A 12,900-nucleotide genomic window follows, 5' to 3' on the forward strand; every position below is an offset into this window, starting at 1 on the left:
GAAGGTGCAGTCCCTAACCAATGAGCAATGGTCATTGCTGGCCAGAAGAAGTTTGTTTGCCCTGGAAGTAACTTATTGCTAATTGTTAGTAGTACATCTCTCCAGCAGACCTATTATATTAGTTTCAGCTACAGTTATGTTAGGAGTGGAGGAAGCCAATGCAGAAAATATACCAATAGCATTGAACAGGCTGATTTTGTTTCAATGAAAACCATAGATATAAGTATCACCCATTATTCTTTTTTAAATAAAAAGGGTGTACAAAAAGGAATTATGGTTACCTAACCTTTTTTTAGAATCATTGAAATTATTAACTTTCCCACAGTGGAACACTTGCTTAATGAAATGTATTATGGTTTTCTAAGTTACTGTCACTATGGCATCACACAATTATACCTCAATTTTATTTTGACTTGCCTGAAAATATTACAAATTATAATTACATCAATCGCACCAAAATTAAGCTCCATGCGCTAATTTCCTAATGTGTGTTAATTTAGGATTATTATATCACACCTTTCACTATCCCAGTCATTAATTAGGAGTACTCGCCAACAAAATAAGGCTGCTAAACAAACCTGAAATTTATATTTGATTAGTGGCAACAAAAATATTTAATTGAACTGCAAGATTTCCTGATATTTCATCATTTTCACCTCCTGTATGGATGAAGTTATGGAATTTTAGTTGCCTCACATTCCCAAATTTAAAAAGTTTTTCTAGCCCTGTATTATATGTTGGAAAAAGACATTGATCAGGATAAACTGCACATTTACGATTGCATCACATTAGGTAACATACTTTTGGCTTTGTTACCTCATAATCCCAAATTAAAGGTGACACAAATGAAGTACATTCAAGTTGGTAATAATCTTTAAAACAGATAAGATTGAGTTTTGAACCCTTTATTCAAGGAAAACTATGATATCCAATTCAGGAATGTTGAGAAATCAAGTATAATTTACATTCTTTATAAAATATAATTCTATTTTATACATCTTTTGAACATTTACTTTTAAGTATCAACAGCTTTATAAAATACCACCAATAGAGAGGCTATCCACAAATGCAAAATGCCACAAATGGCAGGTCTTTAGCACCAAAACAAATGAAAACTTCACACCAAAACATTGGTACTCTTCATTAGAAGTTGGTAAACAAACCACACTCCACTTCATAATCAAATTGAAAACGTTTTCAAATTTTTACAGCATAATTCCATACTCTCTTCCATTATGAAAGAAGAACAATTTGTACAAGTCACAAAGTCGTAAGAAAATAGAAGTATCATAACTGGGCAAATATAGAAAAAATATGTTCTCAAAATACCATTACACAAAAATCATATATACTTAAGGCTCCAGGAAAACAAACACAGAAGTTAAATTTTCTTAAAGACAGGCAGCAAACAAAACACTTGATTGGTCAAATTTCATTGGAATGAAGACTATGACAATGGAATGTAACACCACCAACTTTTCAAGTTGATCACTTACAAGCTGTTTAAACCTTTGACAGGTATATTAGGGATTTAAATGCAGAATAGCGAATAAATAATCTTAAATTCATAGGAATGCTGAATCAAGTGAATGACTTCTGAATGGCACAAATAGGTGACTCATCTAAATGTTTGTTTACATTTTTCATAATTTCATTAAATGCATTCCAGGTATATTGAATAGGAAATAATATACCTGACAAACAAAAAAATGAAACAAATAGGTATTGGCGACTTGTTGCCTGTGGAGCTTTTTACATATGTCGAGTATTGCCAAAGTTAATACCACTCTGGTTGGCACCCTTATTGCTGCCATATTGTAAAGAGATGACACCCTGTCCTGCCCTAAGCTGTTCTTCGCTGAAATTTCTGACGTTCTTCTCTGACTCCTTAGGTCCAATGGCCGGTTGATTGAAATTCCTGGCCTAGGAAAAGAAGAAATTATACAATAAGCAGAGATAAATTTTAAATTATGTAGTGACTATTCGTTAAGGTTACGGAGCATTGAGGATTTCATCCTGCACTAATTGGGTATTATCTTTCCGAGATATTACATGACTTTTTTGGATGTTTTGCAATTAGGATCAAATAAAAAAGAACAATGTGGTTTGAGAATTTTCAGCTCCAGAACACTTAAAATATGCTGGTAATAATTTAGTTTTAGTATTTGTACTCGTTCAGCAACTCACCTTCCTACCAAGTGACTGAATGCATATCACGACAGCATGAAGATTCTGCTTCTCCCATAAATCTACAGTTTGGAACAACTCCTGTGGGGGCACCCCCATCTTCTTAGCACTTTCCAAAAATGCATTTATATTCTCCATCAATTTAAATGCCAAATGTCCTTCATTTATTTTTTTCACTGAGCCCGGCTGCATTTTATTCACAAGCCTGAAATAGTTCAAATGGATAATGTCATTATTATGTAAAGGATGAGGCAAGGTGCCCTCTTCATCTATTAACAAAGAGAGTCTTCTATCAGCAAAATGAGCCCAAAATATCATCTCCAGCGACATTCACTGACCTACTACTTATGATAAAGAATTAATATCTGATTTCACTCATTAATCTGACTTCACTTTATGATGTTTAGGAAATGAATGAAATATTCCTTCATGAATACATATAGATAAGGCAATTTAATAATTTTATTGAGGTGGTGATTCCCAATATTTGTCATGTAAAATAAAATATTTTAAACAACAAATAAGCCACAATATATTATTATACAGCAAGAAAAGCATAAGAATACATTTCAGCATTTTTTCATTTAATGTATTGCACACAGACAAAGACCACTTGAGAAGGTCTACTGTAGCTAAGTCGAGTCATGTTTCAACATATACGAGGGTCATCCGGAAAGTAGTACCCGTTCGTGAAATAAAGACACAAAAGTAAATATTAACAAACATAAAAAATTTTATTTGAAAGAGGATACTTTAAACTACTTCTCAACATAATCTCCAAGCAAATTAAGGCATTTGTCATAACGTGTGACAAGTTTCTGTATTCCTGCTGCATAGTCCTTCGCCGCCAGCTCATTGAGATACGCGAGGGACCCATCTTGCACAAATTTTTGCATAATGCAGATGGTGTTTAACAATTTCATGAACAATTGTTCGAGAAACATTGGGAAAATGCTCACAGATGTCATCAATTGTGACGCGCCGATCGTTCCTCACGAATTCGTCAACTGAGCTCACCAGTTGGTCTGTAATGACAGACGGTCTCTCCGAACGCTCATCGTCGTGTGTGTTCCCCCTCCCCATGTTGAAGTTGCGACACCACCGCCGAACAGACGACTCGTCCATTACATTGTCTCCATACACCTCCTTTAATTGGCGATGAATATCACATGGGCGAACGTTTCTTGCATTGAGGAATTTAATCACTGCCCTCACTTCACAACTGGCGGCGTTCTCAATTTTTTTAAACATTGTAAACAATCACAGAAACAACACAGGCAATGCTAGCGTCACGCAACTTGGTTCAGAGAAGGCAGACAAGCCACTGAAGCTATCTGACCTCGTCCAGCGGCTACTCGCGTCGTCAGCACTTCATGCGGCACGAACGGGTACTACTTTCCGGATGACCCTCGTAGTTATCATACTAAGTACACATCTTAAAGCAAATTTCATGCAATCAGGTTGCCATTATTTTCATACAAATGTTTGATAAATTTATATGCACCTGCAAAGAAGGGCCCCATCTTTCAAAATAGTGTAGAAATTTTCTTCATCTCCTGAGACATCAATTGGTTCACCGGTTATCACTTTAATCCATTCCAAACATTCTTGAGCAAGGTCTTCGCTATATTTACTGTTGATCTATAAATGAACCAATGAAAGCATTAAAAAAATTTAATACATGACAGAAGAATTTTCTAATGATATACTTTGTATAATACATATTTATCACTATAATAAATAATACTCAAAGGAAAAGTAATTGTAGAATACATTCATCTGCCCTATTCATTTTATTGTCATCCATGAACAACTAATTTTTCTCAAACCATTATTTGACAACGAAATATTCCATTTAATTTTTGCCTTTAACACAAAATGTATACACTCATAGGTTCTCCTACACTCATACACCATCTAAGTGTTGGCAATACAAAATTAACATGTTGGACTCATTAGAAAAAAATGCCTGAACTTACAGATAGTATATAACATATTTCTCTCAGTACATTTATTCTGGAGGTAAATAGTCATCCATTCAGATTTCCAGAGGGAGAGATTAATGGCAGGGAATATTCTACTAAAGAAAGGGAAGAAGAGTAAGAGATCCCAAAGAGAGTGAGAGTTCAGGTCTACATAACAGCATCAAGCCACACCAAAGAAGCACACAAACAGATAGGATAAAGGGCTTCAATGTGACAGGACAGAGTCATTTTGCTGTGAATGCAAGACAAGAAGAACAGAAGCGAATCTAAATAAAATAATTATACAAGGATAACTACCATACCATTGAATGCACATGCACTTGTAAAAATACAATAGAAGCAAGGAATGGGTATCAAGAAAATTAAGAAGAGGAAGAAATTTTCATTTGTTTTCAAAAATGATATTGCCATTAAAAAGTGACCCAAAAAAGCATAGAAAATGGGACAGGCACTTCCAGTATTACGCATTGGAAGAAGTTTGGCTGATGGCAAGGGCAGAGGAACTCAACCTAAAAAGGCATTCTTCATGATGATTTTCATATACTATGAAAAACATATAGTGTCCATGGAAGTTATGGTTATAAACCAGGGGGGACTGAATAAACTAAAAAACAGTTGGAAAAGGGTTTGTAAAAAAAATTCTAAAGAGTCTTCCAATTGAAACAGATTTAGCATTAATTAATGAGTTGAGCTAACAAAATACTATGGAGAGAAAGACTATAGTTGAATTATCAAATAGTGTGCTGGCATTACACTATGATTAATGAGGGCTATTGCTACAGATTTCATATTTTTCAGTAGCACTACACTTCATATTATTACATTTTCATGCCCCTCAGTTTACCACTCTGAGAAATATTCTTTGAATTAACATATGTAACTGAGCCACAGTTACCAAGTTCATTTCACTTGGAGGTAACTTTAAAGAGTGAGCATTCTAAGTCACATCCTGCCAGTCATTTATATCAACTGGCTGCTTTACAACGCATGGCTTTCCTCATAAAGGACAGTCTAAACTGCTTAGAAATTGCTCAACCATATTGCCCATGGTCCACTCTCACAAGGAATTTGCATTTTATAACGCCTTCCAAACAAACAGTCTATGAATTCTGATACAAATTGGTTAGCTTTGATATTGCTTCCTCTTTGAATAACATAAATATGTTGGAATGCAAGGAAAATTAAAAGCCATAGTAACATGTTCAGCATAATCAATAGCAAACTAAATCAGTAAACTATGTACAGGATGCGGGGCTTAGGTCAAAACTACCACAGCATTTGGTTGAAACTTTCAGGAATAATAAACCATTATGACAAACCTACTGAAAAAATACGACCTCATTCACAGGTGTCCCAGGTCCATGCCAAAAACTGAATTTTTGCCAATATATTTACAGTGAAGGCAATTTAAAACAAAACAAGATAATGGACTGAAAAGAAAATGATTTCATATGCACTTGGTTTCTGTCATAAAAACTGCCTACATAAAGCTTCAATCATGCCACTTCCAAATTAAAACATGGGCTATTATTCACAAATCAAAAGTGATTAACATTTTTTTCAACCGTTTTCCACAGATAGCTCAAAATTTAGAAAATAATTCGTTCATGTGCAAATTAAAGTGCTTTTTTTGCTTTGAAATGGTCACTCACCATGAAGATATATCCACTGTCGTTCCGGGCAAATTCAGTTACATTACAATGGGTAATGAGACACTTGCACCCGAATACAATTATTAACTATTTTCCATGATTAGTGAATTTTTGAATAGTAAGATTCATTTTACTGTACACCGCAGGTAATGAAAGCATCATTTGATGGGATTTTATGTGGAAAAGGACTAAGTGATGAGACAAAAAACCAATAATCCCTGGATTTTTTGAAATCAAGGCTCTCCACTTTCTCTCAAATAAGCTCATATCCTCCTGCATTTTTACATTCTTCATTGAACACTGCATGCTATATACAAGTACAATATTTATAATTACCAAAGGTGTAGGATTACAAGGAAATCAAGGATTGGTTTATTATAATGTATTGTAAATTATCCTACAACTTATTACCAAATATTCTCAATAAAATCAAGCATCAAAATACATTTTTCATCCCCCAGAAAGTCAAATTTCATTCAAATTTTTTCTTTACAAGGTAGGATATGGTGCATTACATAGTGACATTAGTTTGTTCCTCCATTCTTATTCATACAAAATCTCAAATGATCCACGGAATCAACTAAAGCTATATGAAAGATCACATTTAATAACTTATGACAGGAGGTGTTCGCATGATTTTCAGAGAAAGTGATGCACAATCTTTAATCAATAGATTGGTATTTGATAGCTCCTAAGGATATTTCAAGATAAGTCCAAAGCTACTTCTTGATTTGTATTTTTCTTCTTTAATCCCACTTGCAAAATGCAAGAACCCAATTGTGAGTGCATGTGCCCGTATGGACAACAGCGGGCAAAGGGAAGAACATGCTCCTGCCCCTGAATATTCAGTTGCGACAAATTTCAAATCTAAACCAATTCATTCTTGTAACTAGTGAATTTAATCAATGCAATGTATTTGGAAGACAATTTCACCCCCGTATATAGTTAGGGGAGTAGGGAAGATGCAGATTACAGTGTAAACTTCGTTTGTCTTCAGACCATCCTCACCATCCCTTGAACATGGTGGCGTCAAACGACTCAAGCAGGCGCTGGCGAATATTCATAAACACCCTGAAGCCTGGGCCCAAAAAAAATGCCGATTCCTCGCCATTCTTATTGCCAATTTATTCGCATGAAATTAGCAAGTGTAACTCAAAATTTCTTTCAAACAAAAAAATTTCTTTCTCAACAAAAAATCTTTTCAAGAACTTGTGCTTCTATTGATTGAAACTACATCAAACGGATCTTAGCCAGCCTTGGCCATTCCCTAATGGAGTATCAGCAGACAACGACAATGCGGGTACGCATACATTCCATCACTACCAATAGGTACCAACCAATTGGCTAGTCTTCCCCTTCTCCGAGATTACGGGACTAAGTCCGAAGCGAGGGAAAACATTTTCGGTTATCATGGATCTTTCCTGTTAGAATTTGTTTGCATCCGTTCATGCATAATTCACAGCATAATTTCCGAGTTGGCCTTGATACTTGCAGAAACATAAACTAAATCAACAGAATATGCCTTCTAAAAATCAAAGTTTCTTAGGGCACGGCATACAACAGTCTTTTCAGCCATTATAACGATCCCATTCACAGAGTATCGGAGCACAATAGCGGCGTGGCGGAAATTTGTAGCTGGTCACGCCCCAACTGATAAAAACTTATGCTCCGGCAAGAAGTCTTTCTAGCGCGACGAAATGTTCATTAGCTCTAAAATCACATCAAATTAAGATGGACCCATACAGATAGGCTCCGCGAACACGCCAACAAATGCTACGGTCGCAATCCACCCATAAGATCTCGACCTCGTTTATTGCTAGATGCTTCTCGAGTGAAGCAATTGACTTCTGGTTTGTTTCTCAAAGCTCTAATTCAAGTTTGATGTCCTCCTTTAGGGAACTTATAATGCAAAATCTGCTACAGCGATACTCTGACAGGTTATATTTATAACCGTTTTGACAAGACTTCAATTGAAATAGACAGAGACTATTCACGAAAAGGAGATCCATAACCCCATTCCACTCCAGCCACATGATTTTGCCGAGATGAATTTGCAAACAATTACTAATACAAATTACACGTCGGTACATGAGTGCGCGAAAAATGATATGAAATAGCAGTTCCCCGGCAGCATACGTATTGCCATGCAGTTAAACAGAATGCATTACCAAAGCTATCGGAAATGTTGGCAAAAGTTGAAACTTTTAAACTTTAATTTCATTGTAGTGACGTACAGTGGATGTTGCGAACACAAAATTCAAGAAGTTATTTCCGGAACAAATGAGTATATTGATTCAATGCTTAATAACAAATTTTCATTCATCTGAGACTGAGTTTTATAAAAAAGATTTTAATGGTTTACAAAAGGCGTGTCGCAAGCATTCCTTGAGAGAGCTCAAGGGCGAGAGCAATCCCTCGAGTATTCGTAACATCAAAATTCCTGGATGCGCCTCTGACTAAACAGGTAGTTTTTCGTACATCTTTGCAGCAACTGGTACTGAATTCTTTCCACTTTATGACTATTTCTTCTTAGTTAACAATTCTCTTATTTATAAACAACCGGCGAATTTACTTATGCATACGTAGTTTCATTTCTAACATTTATAATTTCATCGGTAACATTTCCAAGTAAAAAGGGATGAGTATTAAAAAAGGAACCCACAATGTCAAGAATAAGAGAATTGAATTTCCCCGTATATCCATCGCCGAGAATTAAGTGAGCGGATGGTCGGAATGCGCGACGGCGGACGGTTGAAACACGCACCGTGTATGCGAGGAAAAAAACCACATTAAAATTCCAGGAAGGCAATGTGCTGTGGATGCAAAATGAGAATTCTTCGCGCAGGAAGTGATGACTTCATTCCCCCGCGATTGCGTCACCGTTCACTTGAGAAAGAAATGCTAACAAACTAAAAGGAAAAGTAAACATTTCCGAGACGGACCAAGAGCACGGCTAGAACTTGAAACCAGCTAAGATCATCATCGTCAACGAAGCCCATCGCATTTCCACAAACACGAAGCTCAATGTAGTAATTTAACGTTAAATTGAAAATATCAAGGCTCTACTTTTTTACACTTAGTCTACAGTGTCCTAAATAAGATTTTTTAACATTCAAAATTGAAAGAGCAAAACTTTTGACTGCTAGTTTGTTAGGGATATTTGCAAAATATTTTCCAATATTTCCAACCACAAACCCTTACAAAATCGAAGGAAAACCTGACACACAGATATAAGGGGGTTGAGCACATGAAATTCCTTGGACCTGAAATACCACTTAGATAAAGAATGATATACAGGGCTAAATCCTTTCCGCTTTCTGTTGATGCTAAGGCAACTGTGAGAAAGCATACAATGATTCAGATAAGTTATATCTAATCTGACTTCTTGCGTTCGACTTCCTATTCCGCTAATTGCTGCTCCGCATGAAACGACTTCATTTTTGCCGTTGCAAAACAGCGCGTTCACAGCGAAATGCAAGGGTCATGCGAACGACACTTCCTTGGAGTTTTAGGGCATCGATTTTGAAACCACAATAAGCTGATGGCTAATGACTGGGATATGTGATCCGCCGAAACTTCGGAACTTAGTCCTGCCCTAAACAAGAAATAAGTTCGAAGATATTTAACATAAGAAAAAAACCCATTATTTGACAAAATCATCGCTAGCGTTTTAAGAATAATGTACATATGAAGTGCTGTAATAGTATCTATGAGAACCATGATAAGTAGATAAATAGTGAAATTACAATTTTCTTTCATATACCCGTTATCAAGTGATCAGAATGCAAAATAAAAGTCAACATTTTATTATTATGTGTAATTTTGCACTGTATTAGACTGGAAGCTGAGCATTCCACTCCAGTACAATTTTTTCATCTAACAGCAACCAACTGCGTAGTAAAATTGTTAACTGTGGTTCTGAATCCATATACAATGTCCATCATTCTAGCCCGATCTAATAATAGAGTATATACCAAACAGATTTCCTGTTGCACCGGATTATTTGAAGTGATTGGCGCTAACATTGTATAGATATGCTAATTAAAGATTAACATCTTACAGCATAATCAATTCCGCATAGAAAATATTCAAACTATCTTACTAATCTTCACAGCTTGGCAGCCGTGATCTATCTCAACTTAATTTACATATTTACACACAGCCCAAGCGACTCCATAACCTGTTAACTATTCATATATTTATCTAACGTGGAATCCATGTAATATAGATTCTCACTGGGCTTGACATATACCATCCAGGTACTCTTATCGACACTTATGGTTCCACAAGTTAGCCTTTAAAATGAATGGAATGAATATAAAACTAGGGAGAAATCTAATCGGAGGCGATGGGGTGAGGGTCAATGACCGGTTATGAGTTCGTAATCGAACGGTCAGGAGTTCAAAATATGCTCGTCTCGAACGTGTGATGGATATTATTTTAAGGAGTGATTGCGGAGTGAGGCGGCCTTTACCGTCGCGCCAACATAATACTTAGTAATAATGCGAAAACAAAAATGTTGCAACATAACTTTGGGAAACCTATGGATGAGACATCGGCGTCGCAACCGCTTCCAGCGACTGAAAAAAATCTCTTCCACATCGATGAGGAACATTATCTTTACAAATGACATCATACTTCGCTAGTGATAACGTTTCCTGTCTCCTAAGCTCGTCGAAGATAAACGGGAACAAAAATAAAAGAATAATATATGGCATCAGTGCATCCGAAATGCTCGAAGAGTACGTTGGACCGCAGACAATAGGGAGCATGTCGTATGAGTAGCTCATGCAGCGATCACATTGATGCATCCAAAATCAAAGGATTGTAAATAGATAATATAAAATGAAAGGGGAGGGGAAAATTTTCAATTGCCGAAAAGAATTTTAGGGTGGTATGACTATAATCGTCTAAGAATTTTGTAACAATTTTGGGCTGATTTTCCTGGGAAAATAAGGCAGATGCGATTGATTAATAACTACTGACGATAATTACTAATTAAGGCGAGTGTGTGGACAACGTAAAAAAATCCTATCTTCAGATTGAGTTTGTTCACATGCTATGCGGGACGCCGAACCATAAGAATTCTTAATTCCATCTGTCGGGAATTACTGGCGATGTAAGTATCTGTAATGAATGGATTTCTTATGATGTGAAACTGAAAGCGGCCTGTTAGCAAGGAAGGCTATAACGCCCTTTTAAGGTCAAGAGACGGCCGTATGGTGTTAGCAGGACACGTCCTCGAGAGGCATATGGCGCTGCTGGTCCGTCCTCTCGAACCGGTAAGGGCATGAAGGGGAAAGAAACGAGAAGGTCTGATGGGATGAGGTAGAGAAATGGAGGTCGGCTACGAAATGACTCAGAATCTCCCACTATGGTCCTTTTATGGATGTAAAGCGGTCAAAACATTCGCTGATTACACAATACATCTCAATCGACCTTTCATACCAATTTCTATTCTCGAAACGATTGGGCACCTCGTGAGATGAGCGCTGGCTTACAATTGGTAATGTGTAGTATGCGTACCGCATTCACCGAGTGCATCATTACTGAGCAATTATAAAATGTAATGGACTCACTATTAATACATTTGAAGTATATACTTTGAGAGTTAAAAATAAACTACGAGGGCGTATCACTTGTGATATTTGAAAACAAACATCAAAAACTAACAATACCGGTGTCAGCGCCATCACCAAAATTCCGGAGCGCCAAGGTGGAGAGAACGTCATAGAGGAATTATTTGTACAAGTTTTTGACACAATACCATTTTAAAATCAAAAAAAGGTCGAAAATTATAATTGCGAAACGTATATCAAAACAATGTTTCGAGATTCGGCACGTTCAGTGGTATTTTGACGAAAACAACCGAGGAATCAACATAATTATATTTACTCGTTCCTGAAATTACTTTCTTTCAAATTGTTCTATTAACCTATTAGCAGATATTCTTGAAATTTTAGCATTTCAGAAAAGAAATTAATGGCAGTAAATTGTGCAATAAATAAATTATCATACAATATAAGTAAATAACAAACGAGACACACTGGTATTTGTTTTATAGATTTTAGTTAATGACTGCGTAATGTCAACTTGTCTGGTCAACAATATTGCTCAAAAATTTACAAATTTAATAAATGTCGATTAACATTTACTAATATTTTTACGCGTTCGCCGAAACCTGTTGCATAGGTGATTATTTTTAGCCTGTCTTCACAGAGGCATAGTAAATGTCAATGTTAGTGATGAGCAGGTAATCCTTAGGAGCTCGTAGAGTACTTTACAACAGTGACTAAGTATATCAAACGAAAACCGAAATTCGCGGCAAGGATTGAAGAAGGATCATCACATATCCGAAATATTTAATTCGATTAGCACCAAATTGTTATATCAACCTACATTACAGCATAAGAGTAAGGGTTCGTAAATCAATTATTTGCCCACGTGAAAGAACAAGTAACACAAATCCGACAGGTTTGAAATTATGGGCATGTTCTTCATAGGTCACTCTCCTTTCTACTAAACGCACAGGTAAATTTTCTAATGCATAAATAGACAACTGAAATTTAGTTTACCTTCCTCTGGGCCTCAGCGGCGAAACCGGATTTGGTAGCTCTGTTTGAAGCCATTGCGTCTGTTATAGTCGAAGAACGGGAAAGAAGAGAAGATGAGGAGCACAGTTAAGTCTACACAGTCTCACAAACGCTCGTCCTCGAACTATCTACTAAATTCTGTATGAGCAGTACTTATTGGACTTCGCCACTTCGGGTGCGGCCTTTCCAGCGTTGTCACGTGGTCGGCAACCCGTATCATCATTGGCTGGAAATTATGTCAGGGATCCGTACTCACATCAAAGGAAAAACGATAATAATTCTAGCGGCAAATATGAAATATTCTTCCCTGAAGACATCAGTATCATTCTGCGCAATAAAAATGTAATCGTATTTATTTGTCTTCAAACAAATCTTGACATGCATATTGCTTCATCTGGCGAGAGATTGAGTATGAAATTGTAATTATTATTCATTTTAGTCGACATACTCAGGAGGAATTATGCTTGAAATTGTATGTGTAAT

The 12,900-nt window shown here is 36.4% G+C and overlaps 1 protein-coding gene across 1 annotated transcript; it reads right to left on the reverse strand.

Moving 5' to 3' along the window:
- Positions 1-889: 889 nt before the first annotated feature.
- On the reverse strand, positions 890-12,591 carry Chd64 (calponin 3). The gene is made up of 4 exons (XM_071593191.1): positions 12,400-12,591; positions 3,692-3,828; positions 2,188-2,392; positions 890-1,923 (listed from the first exon to the last, which is right to left on the reverse strand). The coding sequence occupies exons 1-4, from the start codon at positions 12,451-12,453 to the stop codon at positions 1,753-1,755; spliced, it is 567 nt and encodes a 188-aa protein (XP_071449292.1). The 5' UTR covers positions 12,454-12,591; the 3' UTR covers positions 890-1,752.
- Between the last annotated feature and the right edge of the window lie 309 nt (positions 12,592-12,900).

This window comes from Hetaerina americana, unplaced genomic scaffold (assembly GCF_022747635.1).
Source record: "Hetaerina americana unplaced genomic scaffold, ioHetAmer1.1.p SCAF_1, whole genome shotgun sequence".
Lineage (NCBI taxonomy): Eukaryota > Metazoa > Arthropoda > Insecta > Odonata > Calopterygidae > Hetaerina > Hetaerina americana.

Bases quoted from the DNA above. Each gene is read 5' to 3' on its own strand.
- Chd64 (XM_071593191.1), bottom strand. From the start codon at position 12,453: ATGGCTTCAAACAGAGCTACCAAATCCGGTTTCGCCGCTGAGGCCCAG. The intron at 2,393-3,691 runs GTGCATATAAAT...GAACTATTTCAG, and splicing joins GATGGGGCCCTTCTTTGCAG to GCTTGTGAATAAAATGCAGC. The intron at 1,924-2,187 runs GTGAGTTGCTGA...TTCTTTTCCTAG, and splicing joins TTCAGTCACTTGGTAGGAAG to GCCAGGAATTTCAATCAACC.